The sequence below is a fragment of the Electrona antarctica genome (assembly GCF_951216825.1).
Source record: "Electrona antarctica genome assembly, chromosome: 16".
NCBI lineage: Eukaryota > Metazoa > Chordata > Actinopteri > Myctophiformes > Myctophidae > Electrona > Electrona antarctica.
The window spans coordinates 31974291-31993924 of NC_136797.1; the positions used below are offsets into that span (position 1 = coordinate 31974291).

Consider the following 19634-nt stretch of genomic DNA (forward strand, 5'->3'; position numbering starts at 1 on the left):
GGCATTTCAGTCCTGCAGCGAATTGCAAGAATTGCAAGCGTGCACGCTCCCCACAATGAAGCACGGAAATAACTCATCGACCCCATCCTTCCAATATACTCTGCTGTTATTCAGCATGACTTCTTTGTATTCTTAAACCCCCACTGCGTGAATGAACAAAGACCTGACTGTTTCTCCCTGAGCGTGGGTACAGCAAAATCCGGAGTGGATTTTAGTGCACGCACGCGCACGTGCGTGTGCATGTGTACTGTGTAGCTAACTTTGCTTGTCTAATTCTGTCAAGGAGGTTTTTATTTGTATTGTTTGGGTAGTGTTAATGGCTTGAGGAAAAAGACTTCCAGGGTGGGAGAATAGCAGGAAGCTGAAGTTCCACCCTGTCCTCTTGCATGCACCTTTCCGTTCCCATGAATCCCTTTAGTCGCGCTGACAATAAGAGCCAATCTCCTGGCCGTCACCTCGTATGAGAGAACAGGATGTGAGGGAAGCAAGGGAAGAGAGTGCACAGTGAAAGCTCAGGGATAGAGACTACAGAGTCTATGAGTAAAACTAGTTCAGTTATCTTTCTACTCTCAGACTCATGCTGAATTGACACTCTGCCATACAGCGGTGTCCTACGCCGGGAATAGCAGATCTACAAGCATCGTGTCACAACAGTACAATGTGAATAAAAGAACACTACAATACGACTCGAGTAGCACTTTATGGTCTTCTCCCCCCCCCCTCTCTCTCCTGCTCTAATGCATTGGTTCTATTCATTCACTCATACGGATTAGGGATGCGGGGCAGCACTCTAGCCATTCACTGCAGAGGAACTAACACACACACACGAACACGAACACACGCGCACACACACACACACACACACACACACACACACACACACACACACACACACACACACACACACACACACACACACACACACACACACACACACACACAGGGTGACTTATGGCACAGGCATGCATGCTTAATTTACATCAACAAGAGCATATTTCCTGTGCACTTGACACCACCCCACACTACATGCATGCAGTCTTCTCACTTTGCCACCAGCACTCCACTCCAAACCCATGTTTCTGTTGTGTCACATATGGCATGGATGTGACATGTTTTGTGCATGCTTTTCTGGGTTTTTTTTTGCATGGTTTGTATACATTGCATGGTTTGTATAACATTAATGGCATACAGACGGGTTGCCATGTTAAAACAAAAAGCATTCACAAAAGAAATAGGGGGGGGGGGGAATAAATAAAATAAAATAAATAAATAATCTAGACTTACATTTGTGTACCAGGAGCTTGTCGAGTGACTCTCCCCACTTGAGTGCCTCCTCTGGGGTGGGCCTGCAGATGAAAGCGGAGCGGTTTTTTAATATACCCATCTCAGCAAGGTTCCTCATTTTGAGACCCATCCGAAGAGCCTTTCTCCCCTAACACACACTCAGCGAGTACGGACCAGTGGAGATCCGTACAGGAACCAACAGGTATTCCACAATGTCCACAATGTCCGCTGCCGCTCTTGTTTTTCTCTCGTCTCTCTCTTCTGCCGTTCAGGGAGAGAGCCTAATAATCTCCTTGCACTCTCTCGCTCACTCCTTCCTCTAGTGAGTCAGGGTGAAACTATTGCGAGTGTGTGTGAGTGTCATTAAGCTGTGTGTGGGTCTGCCTGCAGATGCTCGTGGTGGCTGGGGTTTTATAATCCCTCACACTGCAGCGTGGAGTGCTAGGGGAGGGGTGGAGGATGAGGCAGCCAATGGCCACACGCACTGAGGCTCACGAACCTCCTCTCATCTCATCCCCTCCCCCCCCCCCCCCCCCCCCACCCTCTCATTATTGTCTTTACAGTTACGTACAGTACTTTGCAGTGGTGGAAGCAGTATTGTATGTATGGTTCTCAACCACGTGGGGCTGGGACCCACTGGTGGTGGGTTAGGTATTGCACGGGGGGCCCAAATAATTGCCGAAACAATACGCTTGTATTGCTGTTTGAACGTTAATATTAAAAAACAATAATGTGAAAAATTATAAATAAAAAATAAAAATCTTTAAAACCTTCAATGTAATGCAGCTGAATAGGAAATTAAATTAAATGCTGGTTTTGATCCAAGCCAGAACAAAATTGATTGATTAATCGAACAAATAAGACATGATCTGAAAATACTGCGGAACACTTTTGAGAGTTTTTTTCCCTTTCTTTTTAAATTAGTCTCTGATCCAGAAAAGGTTGTTAGAACAACCGCTGTGTGTACTGTACTGTACTGTAACTGTACTGGAGTATTACAGTATGTGCTTACTGTAAGTGACTTTCCACCACTGCTTCCCCCTATAGCTCTCATTGTTGTCTCACAGTGACGTGCAGCACTTTGCTCACATCTGGGGCCCCACAGTGTCGTACCATGAGGGGAGAATTGCTTTGAAGTTAACAAGCAGAATTCTGCCAGCAGAGATATTTTTAGCACACAGCCTCATGTAACAATTTGGTGTGGGAAGTGAGAATGTGTCTAATTCTGTCAAAAATACTGCATATAGTGATGCCTTAATGCCCACATGATAAGTTAAATGTAGGCTACATTTACTTTTTTATGCTATTCCTTGTTTAAAAAACAAACATTTTTGTTTGCAGTGCCTCACTGTGTTAACTTACTGTATATAACAATACAGTATAGTTAGTGGTGCACTGGCCCATTTGAGCTAAATATCCTTATTTAAACAATCTACTGATACATGTAAATGTACCGATCATTGTTTTAGATCCCTATAAACACTTCCAATCTGGTGTCCCTATTTCTGGGCATGTCATTCTATTCTAGACAAATTCATGTTTTTCAAAAATTGACCAAATTTAAAGGAATCGTTTCAAATCAAAATGTTCATCATTTAAAATGTACGGATGTACCAACTAAGCTCCTAATGTGTCGTGCCTGAGGCGTTGTAGATCTGCTTTTTGATGCTATTCATTGTAAGATTAAATACTACACAGTAGGGATTAAACCACAACGTGGCTTTGACAGAAACACACATGGTCTCTGTCGGGTGGAAACATTAAACAATGTTTAAAGTGACAGTGGTTAAGTGTGTCTGTGGGTTTTATAAACATTAAACAATGTTTAAAGTGACAGTGGTTAAGTGTGTCTGTGGGTTTTATAATGTTTAAAGTGACAGTGGTTAAGTGTGTCTGTGGGTTTTATAAACATTAAACCATGTTTAAAGTGACAGTGGTTAAGTGTGTCTGTGGGTTTTATAAACATTAAACCATGTTTAAAGTGACAGTGGTTAAGTGTGTCTGTGGGTTTTATAAACATTAAACCATGTTTAAAGTGACAGTGGTTAAGTGTGTCTGTGGGTTTTATAAACATTGAACCAATGAAACACATTAACGAGAGCTCGTGACTAAATAAGAACCCTAAATGGAACACAGGTTGTTTTTTTTTTCCATTTCCGGAAAAAGCGAAGTGTTTTGGAGATATGAGGTTTCCGCCCGACAGTGACGATACGTCTCAGAGCGGATGCCCAGTTGCAGGGCAGCAGCACGCGTGTCATTTGACTTCTAAGGGGCATTTCTACGCAATAAATTGAGAGTGGGGATTTTACGGCGTAGGTTTCATAGGATGTAAAATACTCCTCCGCTGTGGGAGGCCGGTTCAAGTCCTTGTTTCTCCGTCTAAAATAAATGACTTTACAGGATATTAACTCTCAGCATCAAACATGACCTCATCACCTCGGCCAGCGCTTTAACAATACATGGCACATGCAATCCTTTTCCTCCTACTCGTCCTCCTCATCATGCCACACAGTATGCAGGAGGCAGAGTTTCCATCCTTCCTTCCTGCCTTTTAGCCCAGTCACTTCACACTTTACAAGACCTCACTGCTGCCTGCTAACTGCCCACTCTGTCTGTCTGTCTCTCTCTGTGTGTGTGTGGTGTGTGTGTGTGTGTGTGTGTGTGTGTGTGTGTGTGTGTGTGTGTGTGTGTGTGTGTGTGTGTGTGTGTGTGTGTGTGTGTGTGCACGTGTCCACCTGGTAACCACCACACACACACACACACACACACACACAGTCTGGCAGTGGGCATGCACTTACTTGACTGACCTCATGGATTTGTCAAACTTGCTGCCCGGGTTACTTCCTGGCGATTCATTCCTCCTCCGCAGGAAAGCCAGACGATTCTTCATGTCTTTAGCCCTGAGAGAGAGGGGGGGGGGGGGGGGTGGAAGTTTGAAGGAGAGATAAATAAAGACAATGAGTGATGAATGAGGGACGGGAATTCATAACCAGCGTCTATTCTTAGGGAAACGGACTTGAGCCACAACTGTACTTGCTTTTTCCTGTCCACACTTAATCTCTTTGCCAAAAATAGCTGATCTGCAAGCAATGCGACCCGTTGTTGTGAGCTTGTAGGTCTCCCCCCCCCCCCCCCCCCACAGAATAGGCATGCTGGGGTTCAAGTAAAATGGGGGTGCGTAAGATGGTTCTAACTGGAGTGGAAGGTGAAAATGATGACGTGGAAGAAGACACAAATGAGCGACGCATATAGAAGGAAGAGAGCAGGAGAAGTGGGGTTGAGTCTCCAATCCAAAGTCCAACCAATAAGAATCCAAAGCATGGTACCGCTAAAGTTCCTCAGCGTTCACAATCCCACACATCGGCAAATGCACCAAAGAGGGAAGAAAAGCAACAATTTCAGTGATTTTGTACATTTGTTTTTACGTCTTCACCGAGGTACGGACGTGTGAGGAGGTAGAGAGTCTTCCAAAAATCTTGTCCTGATTATGTCCGTCCGATGACAAGTTCCTACGCCTCTCTCTCTCGCTCTCTGTGTGCCACCGTCTCCTAATTAATCTGACGTCTCAATCACGCTGTGTTTCTTACTTTCTTTCTAATGAATGTGCCCCCGGCAGGCTGGCGAGCAGGGACTGGCGAGGAGGAGGAGGAGTGATGATGAAGAGTCAATCCTCATCATCACTCGTCCGTTTCATCACATCCACACTTCCTCCACGCTCCTTGAGGGCTCGCTGACGGGGAGCTGACCCATGGGGTGGCTGACAGCCACAGGGACCTCCACAATGACCCCCACCTCACCTGTGACTCTGCCAAGACGCCACCTGCCCACCGCACCCATACTTCCCCTGATCCCAGACAGTTTTCAAAAGGGACCAGGCCTTTTATCTTCACTGTGCCCCTTAACCACTATGAACCCGACTACTACCCTGGGCATGTCACTATTGGCAATGGTTTGCTCTTTTTTCCTGATTGTTTAATATTTTCTAGAATTGCTAAAATCGCGATCGTCACGACGGGACATTGTGAGCATGTAGATCTGCTATATGTTCATGACGGGACATTGTGAGCATGTAGATCTGCTATATGTTCATGACGGGACATTGTGAGCATGTAGATCTGCTATATGTTCATGACGGGACATTGTGAGCATGTAGATCTGCTATATGTTCATGACGGGACATTGTGAGCATGTAGATCTGCTATATGTGACGGGACATTGTGAGCATGTAGATCTGCTATATGTGACGGGACATTGTGAGCATGTAGATCTGCTATATGTGACGGGACATTGTGAGCATGTAGATCTGCTATATGACGGGACATTGTGAGCATGTAGATCTGCTATATGTGACGGGACATTGTGAGCATGTAGATCTGCTATATGACGGGACATTGTGAGCATGTAGATCTGCTATATGTGACGGGACATTGTGAGCATGTAGATCTGCTATATGTTCATGACGGGACATTGTGAGCATGTAGATCTGCTATATGTTCATGACGGGACATTGTGAGCATGTAGATCTGCTATATGTTCATGACGGGACATTGTGAGCATGTAGATCTGCTATATGACGGGACATTGTGAGCATGTAGATCTGCTATATGACGGGACATTGTGAGCATGTAGATCTGCTATATGTTCGCTATTCGCCATACGACGATTTACTGTACATACTGTAGGACTTACAGTAGAGTAAATGGTTAACAATTCACTGCCAGGTGATCCACCAACACCCTCTGAGGCTCCGACAGACCTCTGTGCATTCCCATAATCCCTTGGTGCATGTCCTGGCTCTTCCCATTCTGAGGCGCGTGCTCCCTCGGCGGGACGTGACCTCACTCAACATCAATTTCCTCACATCCTGCTTTTTGATTTCCACCGTGGATTGGCTGGTCCAATAAGAACGCAGCGCTGCAGCGTGCGCTGGCCTAATCACTGCCACAGCTATCCCACAATGTCACCAAAGCCCCCCCGAGGGGGGCCAAATTAAGAAAGGGGCCTTCCAATTATAGACGCCTGTCAAGTAGACATGCACGCGTGCGTTCGCACGCACATGGGTCCAAATATGCAGGAAATGCAGCTAAGCACATACACATTCATACAGTAGGTAGGCTATTAATACTGAATGGGTATATATACAGCACAGACACGACAGATCCTCTCCGCACCTGTGTCTGCTCACGGATGGTGGGTGTACAGCATTCACGTGGACCTCAAATCTCTCACTAGAATGTTGTGACCAACATCTGACATGATATGACACCTACAATTCCTATAGAACTGTGTTCCATTTGGCGGTGACCGTAACACGTTGACATGCCTGCCTAGTGCCTGGGCCACGCCACACCAAACTGAACAACATGAACACTATAGCGTTACTATACTACTACTACTATACTACTCTATTCTGGGCATAAAGTAACTGGTATAAACTGGTAAAACTTAAATTGTGTTAAGTTGTCGATTGGATATGTTCGACGAGGAGGAGATTTGCTGTGGAGGAAACAGGAGGGCAACAAGTATCATGTCAGAGAGCAGTGTGTTAGTGTTACTGTTAGGTGACCTAACACTTAGAAATGTTCTAGTTACGACAGAGACGAAATTATTAGACATAGTGTATGATGCAACAAACGCTGGTATTTACTATGACTATGTGAGCTTCCATTTGTAGAACACAGCAGCTGACTTGACCTTTGAGTCAGTGTGTGTGCACGTGTGTGTCTGTGTCTGTGTGTCTGTGTGTCTGTGTGTGTGTGTGTGTGTGTGTGTGTGTGTGTGTGTGTGTGTGTGTGTGTGTGTGCGTGCGTGCGTGCGTGTGTGCGTGTGTGCGTTATATCAAAGTAAAGGACAAGTGCTTTCTTTGTGCTTTCTAGTCATTGAGCTAAGGTTCTGCTTCTCTAGGAAAATGTTAGTTTCTCCGTATTATAGCTACTCTCCTTTGCTTATTTCACTTCATCTTCTTCTTACAAATAAAGGTAGTCAGAAGTTAGAACACAACACTTGTGAAGGACATAAACAGACGGAGAGAGGAGGAGGGATGAAAGGATCTAGTTTCAGAGTGGATTCCAATTCCCACCACGTTACTCCAGAGGTCAGGAAATTGATTACAATACTGAAGAGGGAAGAAAGATATCTGAACCACGCCATAATTAATTCCACCCTCTTAATCACAGTGCGCTCTATTAGCACGTCTAGCAGAGCGGAGTGCTATTGACTTTCTATAGCAGTTATTATTCACAAAGGCAGAAAATGTGACTCATTCGCTCATTATGATAAGTTATAGTATCCTACATGAAAGCGTCATCAATTTGTGGCGTTGCTATGTGGTGTCAAAACAACAGTTTGCCAGCTGTATTAAACAGTATTATTCTTGCCAGTCTGAAAGACATCATTCCCTCCCTAAAAACAGCTCTCTTGTGAATGCATAAAATCCTATAATCTGAGAGGAGCTAGGAGGGGGGCTATGGAATATGGATTGCTCTATTTTTAGACTCTGCAGCTTTGGCTTTGAGTAGCCTACTAAAGGCACGGGTAAGCACCAAAGACAGTTTCTGCCTTTCCAACACGTGTGGGGGAAGGAGCAGCCTTTTATGAGGACTGGAAAGTATTTTATGCAGGCCTAATTTAAAACTATTTATTATTTAGGTCTGGTTTTAATACACTTCTGAGAGTCCACGTGGGAGCGACGCCACACTGACGTCAAGACTGAAGGATGCATGACTCTACGCTGCCACCATGTGGCAGAATCCTGGTACTGCAAATACACTCTTCAAGTGGCTCTCAAACTTTGTCATGTCCAGGAGGACCCCCAAATGAATTAATGTATTTAACTGCAGCAACATTTATAACTTCATTGTGGGGGATCCTGAGGCGTTCCCGGCAGATATTGGAGATATATGCCCCAGGATCTCCTTCCAGCGGGACGAGGACCTCCCTAGGGAGACGCTTGAGAGGCATCCTAACCGGATGACCGAACCACCTAACTGCAGACTCCCATCTGAAATTATTTTGTGACAAGGATCCCCATACGATATTTGTGTTGTTAAAATGTTTCTACAATCTACAATTGTTGTGAGTAAATCGTCTGTTTTCAAATAGCCTATGTATATGGTGTTAAAGGGGTTATATTATGTATTAACATTTTTGTTGGGGACCCCGAGAACCACACCTCTACATTCAGCACTCCTCGTGTGGCCTCATCACCCCAAGTATCTTTGCCGAAAAACATAGCCCATAACAAGCTTGCAGAGCAGCTAGTTTCAGTGAAAGTTTCTCCAGAATAGAAAGATGCTGGGGTTTAAGTGGTTAGGGTCACAGCACGACACGTTGTGAGCTTTTAGATTCCACTCACAGATTTGGAGGGGGGAAAAAGGAGGGGCCCAAGGATAGATATTTTTTAAAGACAATGGATAATGTCCTTAAAAGTACAATTCATCCAGTATAACAGAAAAAGTTAATTACTAGTCAATTTACTTCTATTTGGGGTAAATGCTCCAGCTCTCTTTTCACCCGTTGCCACTTAAATAGCAGCTTCTGCAGGATCTCAACCTTAATGCTCAGCGTTGCCTGGATGATCACTCAGGATTTACAGTGTCAGTTTTGACCTTTCAGCTACCGCTTTCTGTTTGCTTTTCCGTCCCATCATTGTGTCTGGAAATAGCTCCCTGGCAAAGGCTGTGACAGTGAGGTTTCACATTCCGGTTGACTCAGACAGAATACAGACCCTAACTAATCTGCTAAAATTACAATACGGGGCCGGTATTGTATAATCTGCCCATATTACGGGCAGATTATTACATGAATATTATTACATTAGGGCGACGCTACCATGCATGGTCCTGTGTGTAGTGTTGAGATAAGACATAATAACCCCGTGTCAGTGTGCGTGTGCTTGGTCGTGCGTACAAGAATACTGTGTATTACAAATACACTGTGTATACACACAGTATTTGCAAAAGCAAGATTTAAGGGCTGTCTGTCCACACCAGGCATGATAACTATAATGAGATGAGTTACATGCACACTGATGTCGTCATTATAGTTGTGGCGTAGACTGCTGCCATCCACACAGACGTAAAACAAAAAGTTTATAGTTATCACGCTTGGTGCGGACGTCGACCCAATGGCTTCTATATAATCTTAACTCGGGTGCATAAAAGAGTGAGAGGTATTTTAGTTGGTGGTGGTGCAATTATATGCAGGTTTCCTTGGTTCTTATTCCCACTTTGCTCGGCTCACATTAGACACGCTAATAGCAAGCCGCCGGCTATTCCTAGTGCAGCAAAAGTAGGCCGTGCTCCCAGGGAAGGGCTCCGGGAACACGCCGGGGGGGTAGAGCTGTAGACAGACATACTGCAGAGCACTGCTTCCCAAACACTGGGACGGGGGCCCCATTTGTGGGTCACGGACACATTTGTATGGGACCCTTTCGTTTTCAAAAAACATTCCCAAAAAAGCTTTTTTTCATGAAAACAAAATTCAATGATTGTTTTTGTAAGTAATTTCATGAAGAAATCAAAGAAAAATAGTAGTGTAAATAGTGTAAGTAGTGAAAATAGCCGATCTACAAGCTTGTAGATCCGCTATTTTCACTAGTTTGGGTCCCGGAGTCAGACAGTTTGTCTGTCTAGAGCTAAAATGTTTGGGAACCACTGCTGCACAGCACTGGTTCTCAACGTGGGGTCTGGGGACCTCATAGGGGTCCTTGACTGGGAGCCAGGGGGTCCCCGGCTAAATGATTGATGGTAGGATTAGGAAGCGAAAGTGTCCTGGTGAGTTTGTCAACTCAGAGAGAGTACAAATGGAAGCAAATGGACCCTAATGCAGTGGTTCTCAAAGTGTGGTCCGGGGACCCTCAGGGGTCTTTGGAGGGGTTCCAGGGGGTCCCCAGCAAAACGTGTTACCATGGCTATTTAAAAGAAATGGCAGACATACAAGCTGAGCTTGTATACGTGGGGGGTCTTTGAAATGCATAAGGTGGAGAATAAAAATGTCAGGATCACATGGTACCTCGCGAATGTACAGCAAACTCATATGCTATAATATAGCATATTACTGAGCATATTATGCTCTGTCCTCTTTCTACAGTCTCCCACCACGGTCTGTGGGGGTTCCTCTCTCCCTAAAATCCTGTCCAGTGAGGTAAGGGGTTGAGACATGGGTGCAAAGCACACAAGAACAGCTCAAATTGAGCAACGTCGTTCAGTTCAGACGTGTTTTCATTACCCCCCTCCCTGCCAGCTATGTGCAGTAGGCTATAGAGCCAGTGCCTGTGCTGTGTATACAGGGCTATACACACATAACCCCATTGTATGTACTGTGTGTGCGAGTGCGCATGCGGTCGCGCGCGCGTGTGTGTGTGTGTGTCCAGGGTCACAGGGCCAGAACAGTATGTCTGAAAAACATCAGATAGCGTCCTCCGAAAAATGATAAGATATTGTTTGTTTGGGAATCTCCTGCTCTGACAGAACGGCTATTCTCGGCTACAGCATTCCTGAGAACAAACATGTGATGTGTCTGAAAGACAGACACATGCAAGACATAAATCACAGTGGAAATTAAATGGTGCTGCTGTTGTTTTTTTTTTTTACTCCAGCGTTTCTCAAACTGTGGCCACAATTTCGCAGAATGTTTGGAAAACAGCAGATCTACAAGCCCGCAGCTGTTTTCCAATCAGCCTAAGTATAAAAGGTTAAAGTGGAGGAAAGCTTTTGATGCTACTGTATGTATCAATCTGGGAACCCATCTGCAAAGCCCAGGGGGTCCCCGGAGCCAACTTAGAAAACACACCTCACGAAGTCACGCTTTGATTCGACAATCGCAGGCGATGGTAATTCTACTGTAAACAATGGCATGTATATAAATGACACCCAAAACACTCACACAGTCTCAGTGCAGCCTAAAAGAAGGATATCTATCTCCTAAACCCACCTTCCCATGCAGCCACATGAGCAACAACCCTATTCCTGAAATCCAGGCTGAATTATAATAAGAAAAAGGGGCAGCCTCGAGTTATTAGAAGTCGAGGCGGCGCTATATGCCTCAAAAATAGCTCTTAGCACTTTCTTCAGAAGCCACGAGGGATCACGCCTCACAGTGACTGTCAAATGAGATCCACGCAAGAGGTCAAACAGCCTCATAACTGCTGGAGAGAAACCATTCCTCAGGAGATACATCATGGGTGCCACGGAGCGTCCCAAAGCGTCACGCCGAAAACAGCAGATCTAACAAGCTTGCATCTCGACGCGTGGTGAGCTTGTAGCTCGGTTCTTTAAAGGCAAGCAACACACAGACAGAGACTAAATCAAGCAATCTACTCCTATCCTACTTTTGTAATCCTCATGCCTATTAATCACTAGAGGAGATGAGCTGACATGCACACACACGCGCACGCGCGCGCACGCACGCACGCACGCACGCACGCACGCACGCACGCACGCACGCACACACGCACACACGCACACACACACACACACACACACACACACACACACACACACACACGCACACACGCAAACGCACACACCTCTCTTACCTTTCCAAGTACTTCTCAGAAAAATCAACCATAGTCTGAAGCATGGGAGCCAGCTTGAGTGCAGGGTGACCTCCTGGCTTGTGTATAAATGCGTGTGTGAGAGCACATGTAAGTGTGTGTGTGTGTGCCTCAGCCTGTCTGTGTGCCAGAGAGCCTCAGTGCTCAGGGCCCAGGGGGGGTTGCTCAACAATCACATTCCTCTAAACCCTGAGAGGCTCACAGTTGGTGCTTTATATAGTTGTGGGGGTCTGCTGTGGGCGGACCCAGGGCTCAGCCAATCGCCACTCGCTGTTTGCTTAAGACTCAGTTCCCTTTTTTTTCCTTTTTTTTTGCTGGGTCCTGTCCCATCCCGGGCTGCATGGTTAGCCTCAAATGTTATGGGGTTAGCAGCCTTGATTTACAACGCTCCACGACTACTGTTATTACTGTGTGGTAGACCTCCTACTGCGTGTCAGCCAAACATCCAGTGTACTTGTGTATGATTACATGATACATTAAGATCACATTAAGCCACAATCACTTAAACCCTGCAGACAATGAACTGGACCAGAGTTGTCTCTGTACTTGGACCACTTTTTTCTGTCTACACCTTAATGTCTTTCTCATAAATAGGCAATCTGTGTTGGTTGTGAGCTTGTAGATCTGTGTTGGTTGTGAGCTTGTAGATCTGTGTTGGTTGTGAGCTTGATGGGCTAATCTTCCACCTCCAGCATATGGATGCTGGGGTTCAATTGGCTAACAACAAAGGTATTACTTTGTTATTACAATGACTCCTTTATTAGGAGGCAGGTTACCAAACTTCCAAAAATAAACGTGTTGTTGTATTTAAATATATTTCAAAGATATGTTGAATTGAATATGGAAACAAGTCCCCAGGAAAATGTTCTATGTTATCCTTTTAGCCTTAATGTCTTGCTGTACCTCCTGCTGTTTACATTTCTGACTAATTAAGTATTCAATCAATCAGTCAAAAGACGTGACAATGTATACTATAGAAATATTAAAAATGTATACAAATGTAATGTATATTTGTTGTGACCAAGAGAAGTTTGGGCGAATGGATGGATGGATGGATAGATAGTTAAGATAGATAGATAGTTAAGATAGATAGATAGATAGATAGATAGATAGATAGATAGATAGATAGATAGATAGATAGATAGATAGATAGATAGATAGATAGATAGATAGATAGATAGATAGATGTGTGAAATGGGACATTCTGCATTACTTCAAGTATGTTTTAATGCCAACACTTTTGTACTTTTATACTCAAGTACATTTTGAATACAGGTATTTATACATTGTGCATGTTATTGATACTTTTATGTATGTAAAACATCTCAGTGTCTATTCTTCCACCACTGGGCATGAGAGTAAAGAGAGATTCAAGATTGAAACAGGCATGACTGGACTTGAATGGCGAGTGCAGGGATCTATGTGTGTGTGTGTCTGTGTGTGTGTGTGCATGCACGCACGTGGAACACACAAACACCTGGCCTGGAGAACAATGGACACCGTGACAATTAGAGAGGTGAGGGAGGGGCAGACAGGATGTGGGGCAGCCCACTGAGCCCAGGACCCAACAGCTGTGATCCACCATCACACAGGACGAGAGAGAGAGAGAGAGAGAGAGAGAGAGAGAGAGAGAGAGAGAGAGAGAGAGAGAGAGAGAGAGAGAGAGAGAGAGAGAGAGAGAGAGAGAGAGAGAGAGAATGAATGGGGAGGAAGGTGAAGAGGGGGAAAAGGAGGCTGGAAAACGCATTAAGCTGAAGGAGAATAATGCTTAATTTATACTCGTCATATGGAGTATACATTAGGCTTTAAAGCCGCAACACAGGACGTGTTATAATGAATAAACATTAGGTAACTCTTTACATAAAGGTCAGGTCTATAATGCATCATAATATTATTATGATGAATTACAATGCACGGCTTCATAACACAACATATAAAGTAAAACACCTTGTTGTAATCTATGCATTATGAGCTCAGTGGAACAGTACATTATAAGAACCTAACTTCAATCAGTTACAAAGTGTCTTTATACAGTAACTAAACAGACTAAAAGTAATGGTACTGGTTACTGTACGTGCTGTTCCGCTGAACTTATTATGATAAGAATTATAATACTTTGTAAACTTTGTTATGTAAGTTGTCATATGTGATTTAGGGTTGCCACCTTTGAGATCTTGAAATAAGGGACACTCTTTACGCCTGCCACGGCCTTGCGGCGCAGGCGTGTGCGTCAAGGCCGGCAATAGGTTGAAGCAATAAGTTGAAGCAATAGGTTGAAGCAATAGGTTGAAGCAATAAGTTGAAGCAATAGGTTGAAGCAATAAGTTGAAGCAATAGGTTGAAGCAATAGGTTGAAGCAATAAGTTGAAGCAATAGGTTGAAGCAATAGTTTGAAGCAATAGGTTGAAGCAATAGGTTGAAGCAATAAGTTGAAGCAATACGTTGAAGTTTCCCTTCAACTTATTGTTAATGCTATCCACAACTTTTGAAGTAGAATGTTGTTTTCCAAATGAGCATAACAACATAAAGAGTTCTGATTGTGAATCCGAGTGGTTCTTTAAATGGGCACAATATTTAATTATATTGATTTATATTTATATTAGACTTTAAAACTCAACATTATTAAACAATCAACTATAATAGTCTACTGAAATAGCAGGCTAACCTATCCCCACATCAGCAGCCAAGATGTGGGCTATTGGGCAGGTATAGAAATACTACTGACATGACATCTTGTAAAAACACGGATAAATAAGATGATAAATAAGGTCCCATACCGAATCGATCTCAGGAGCTGTTTGTCAAATGTCAAATGGATTTCGCCCTTACTGGATGTTTGGGTCATGAAGAACTGAAAATGAGCTGAACATGAAGAACACGAAAAGATGAAATTACCTACCTAGGTTCCATCATGGAGTCAAATCTTTCTGGTGATAAAATGGCCACCAATGTAATCAAAAAAGTCAACCAAAGAACAAGATTCCTATACAGGATCTCCTCACTGGTCAACAAAAACACCTTGAAGACCCTAACAGGAGCCCTCGTACAAGGTTTCCTCAACTATGCATGCACCTCCTGGACGGTACCACAGCACCTCAAAGGCCCTTAAAACAAGGCTCCAGACTTCCCAAAACAAACCAGGCTACTACTTGGCCTCACTCCCCGAACCCACATGGCTGGAATGGCTACAGGACTCTATACTAGGAGCCCGCGGACCCCCATTAGAAAATATATGCCAGCGACCCCCATAAGAGAGGATTTTTACGCAGTGATTCTCAACCCATTTAATTTCAAGTACCAGTTTGACATGCATTAGTCTACGGACCCCCATTTAATGGCATTTCTATCTCTGGGCCCCCAATTCATATTGTAAAATCAATGTTAATTTAACTCTGAGGGTCCATTTGGTTCCATTTGTACACTCTCAGAGTTACAGACCCATAAGGGTCCATTTGGTTCCAAACTATCATTTAGCTGGGGACCCCTGGAACTCCCTCACTCCACCAGTGGTTCCCACTTTGGGAACCACTGGTTTAGGCTACTTTAGGTACTGTGTGCCTCCTGCTAGAACAATTGTGCTGACTTTAATATTTCCTGTGTTTTGTTTTGTTCATTATTGTTAAATTCAGTGTTGACGTGTAGAGGCTATTTAGGAAAATAAGGAACAAACTGTGTTCCTTATTGGTTCAATAAGGGACCCATCATTTAATTCTCCAATAAGGGATGATTCTGTATTTTAAGGGACGGGTGGCAACCCTAATGTGATTATAAAAAAATATATAACGAATGTTATGAAGCTTTGTGCATTCAAATGCATCTTAAATGTGACCTCTCTACGAAAACCAATGTTACCAAATCTTATTTTAACCAATATATATTGATACTAGAACTAGCACATCTGCACTGCAGTGGTTGGAGTTGGCCTCCCTACTAAGAAATGTGATCGACAAGTAGCAGCTTTGCCCGAAGCTCATAAGCGGCAATATCTCTCTCCCCTTGCCGAGCAGGGATTATAATTGACATGGAACTAGATAAAGTGCCCCTCGGGGGACAGGTCTCCACCAGGCCAGGTCAGTTTGAGGGTGCCATTTCTTCTTACGCCTTGGATGGCAATTGGATGATTTGAGGCATTTTGTTCCAAAAATGTGTTTTGCAAAAATCCACCTGTTGGTGGCGCTATAACATGCCATTGTGAAAAGGGTGGATTATATTCCTCAGCCTAGTAGGAAAGTCCGTGAAAGATTTCACGTAAATTGCACGCTGCGTTCATGATTTGAGGCTTTTTGTTCAAAACATTTGTCCGCTCTCAGAGTTACAGACAGATAAGGGTTCCAAACTATCATTAAGCTGGGGACCCCCTGGAACTCCCTCAAGGACACCTGGGGGTCCCCGGACCCCACTTTGGGAACCACTGCCCTATCAAAGACTATACAGATCAGACATGCAGCTGGATGTCACAGAGAAACTCGTAAAGTCCGATTCATACTTGGTTGCGCATCGCGTCTTGCACTGAAACTAGTCGATCTACAAGCTCACAACGCATAACAACGTGACATGTTGCCATGAGCTTGCTTCGGACAGAGAGACACCTACGTATAAATCAGGCGAAAGCCTCCATGCTTATTAATTTAGTTCCGTCATGCCCTATGAATCGATGCGTCACAGTACATCACACTTTGCACAAATACAATCCTTGTTACTTGGATTCTACTTGGACTCTGACGGCGTCAAAATGGTCTCAAATTGGGCCAAAACAGTTTAGTTAACACATTCTTTTTAATGTATTTTTATTGAGGCTCTGAGATTTCACAACTGCTCAATCACAATTCAGAACCACACATTTTTCTTTTTTCAACATAACATAGGAAAACAACAAGAACCACAATACGGACATTACAATGCACAGACAAAAAACAAACAAACACAAAAAAAAAAAAAAGACAAAACGAGTACACCACAGTCTTGACATGATTACATTACAGGTCACCAGAGTCTTTGTTATTCACTACCGTTCAATAAGGTACATTGAAGCACAGTCTAGAAGGGTCCACTGTATCTAAGACTGGTTCCCATACCTTTGTGAACCCTTCCATGTTATCACGGAGGAGATAAGTCAGTTTCTCCAGAGGAACCACAGTCATTACCTCCTTGTACCAATCATCCAGTGTAGGAACGTCTCTATGAATCCAAAGCTTGAGTATAGTCTTTCTCGCTATGTATAAGAGTATTCCAACCAATTTGGTGTTGTGTCTGGTCCTTGCACTGGATACCTTAGCTGCTAGTACACACTGGAGAGGTGACAAGTTCAAATTATATCCAAGCAAGGTGAACACTGAGGAATTCTAACAGTGTGAAGTTGTGAACATTACTCTGTAATCTCTAGTGTGTCTAGGTTACATACAGCAATACATTGTGCACTCCTTCATTATGTGCGTTACATGTTGAACTGTACGTGTCACCCATGAGTCTTTAGTCAGGTTTGGGTTACGTGTCATTTTCATGTCCTACAAGGATTCAACCTTGTGTGTGGGGGGAGGGGGGACCCTCCACACACACATTTCTATGTACAATACAACCTCTGCTTGTCCAAGGTTGATTTAGTGCTCATGAGCTTCAGGCATTACCATTACAGTACAGTGTTCTATACCTACCCGACCCTAAAGTCGACATGGCCGAACCAGACCACCTCCAACCACTGCATATCATATCACTCTGAAATAATGTTTTATTCATTCAAATAAGTTACAATGTAAACCACATGTGATTTCAGCTTAATCAGTTAGTCTTCATAACGTCAGAAGATCAGAACCATAGCTAAAGTCATTGTCAACGTTTAAAATGAACGTAGCTAGCCTGTAGACGCATCCAGCTTCAAACACCTGGGGGCGGGAGGACACAATAAGGGATTGTAAGTGTGCTTCCTCAGCAGGAAGCATATTATTGTTGGGAGGGGATTGTTTAGTAGGCCAGACAGTCCAGGTGTTCCACCTTTAAACTGAGACAGGCATAATGATTTAATAGACAGGTTCACATCCTCTACGGCCAACATAACCATTCTCTGCCTGTCACCAGTGTTAGAAATTCTCTGTTACAACTAAAAAGTCCTATAATAAAATGTTCACTTGAGTAAAGGTATTGGCGTCAAAACACACCAAAATAAATGTGCTTAAGTACAGAGTATTACGACATTGTCTGTACAGATGAAGGTCTAACGGCCGAAACGTTGACTTGATAAAGAGCAACATTTACAGACAGTGTGCTGGACCTTTTTCTTTGAGTTTTATTATTTTAACTTTTACTTAAAGGAATCTGAGTACTTCTTCCACCACAGTCAGTCAGTCAGTCAGTCAGTCAGTCAGTCAGTCAGTCAGTCAGTCAGTCAGTCAGTCAGTCAGTCAGTCAGTCAGTCAGTCAGTCAGTCAGTCAGTCAGTCAGTTAGTTGCAAAGTTGCAAAGAATAATACAAAGTGGGCCAGGGTATATTTGACTCTGTAAGTAAACAACACTGCACAGTATACACACATTCTATTGTATTCCACATGTAGGCCAGTATCGCACGCACCACAACAACAAACTTGTTTACCTGGGCCCTAGCTCCCTTCAGTGGTGGTAAGTAACTAAGTACATTTACTCAAGCACTGTACTTGCTGTACATTTTGAGGTGCTTCTACTTTGTATTTCCAATTTTCAGTACATTTACTGATACTCCACTACATCTCAGAGGCAAATAGGCCCATTGTACTTTTACTCCACTACAATTATTCAACATTTGTATTTACTAGTTACTTTGTAGATTTTGATTATTATTACAAAACATACATTAACCACTTCAGCCCTGTATACATTTCGCCCATTTGAAAATAGCTGATCTACAAGTTCACAATGCCTTGCGATGCGACATATTGTGAGCTTGTAGATCTGCTATTTTCAAAAGGTTTTTTATACATTTGAAAACTTGTGAAATGGGACATTGTGCATAATGAGTACTTGCCAATACCTTTGTACTTTTACTCAAGTACATTTTGAATTCTGGACATTTACTTGTAACAGCGTATTTCTGCAGTATTGATACTTTATCACCACTGCCTCCCTCACTGTCCATTTTGACACGTTCAGAGCTAAATATAACACTCGCGCATTTTGCTGTGTCGGCTCAGCGACACCTTAACACAAACGCAGGAGGTCAGATTTCAATCAGGCTTGGGGGAGAAAACAATTGAACAAAAAAGAAGAAAAAAGAAACATCCCCTGACGAATGATAGCAAGAAAGCAGAGCAAGAGGAGAAAAGAACAAGGGATCAGATGTCCTGGGAAGGAGGTGGGAAAGTGGGAACAATGTCAACGTCCTTTTGAGCTAAGTAGTTTAATGTGTCACGTGAAACTGGAGTCTACACCGATGCATAAAGTCAAGGGTGGGGGTTATGGGTGTGCATTACTGTTAGCCAACATTTATCATTAATAACCTTACCTTAACACCCACCCCCTCTATCTAATATGAACGCTAAAACCATCACACATTTAGCACTCCCAAAAGTAAATGACACTGATGATCACGCCCACAAACGTCACTTTACGATCGTGCATTCGATCGTGAGTTTTATCCACTAGGCCATTGATGCACTAAACATAACCTGCCTCGCTGATATGTTGGTTTACATTCTGGGGACTCTATGTATCGTCTTTATGTTGTGTTGGATATTGTTAAATTGTTTTTTGAAAATGAAATGTGAAATGAAATACCCATTATGGTATGGGACAATAAAGACTGATTAATATGAACCTCTTCCAGAAAAGCC

The 19634-nt window shown here is 43.5% G+C and overlaps 1 protein-coding gene across 5 annotated transcripts in view; it reads right to left on the reverse strand.

Annotated features, from left to right (window-relative positions):
* The window catches only part of rgs3a (regulator of G protein signaling 3a), a 227543-nt gene that overhangs the window by 3917 nt on the left and 203992 nt on the right, over positions 1–19634 (reverse strand). For 3 of the 5 annotated variants that reach the window (XM_079524842.1, XM_079524843.1, XM_079524844.1), the window contains 2 exons: positions 4083–4184; positions 1285–1346 (listed from right to left, as the gene is read on the reverse strand). In XM_079524842.1, coding sequence (XP_079380968.1) covers positions 1285–1346; positions 4083–4184 — 164 coding nt within the window. Of the gene's footprint in view, positions 1–1284; positions 1347–4082; positions 4185–11812; positions 12246–19634 lie in introns of those variants that run through there. The other 2 variants (XM_079524845.1, XM_079524846.1) reach the window with 2 other exon arrangements.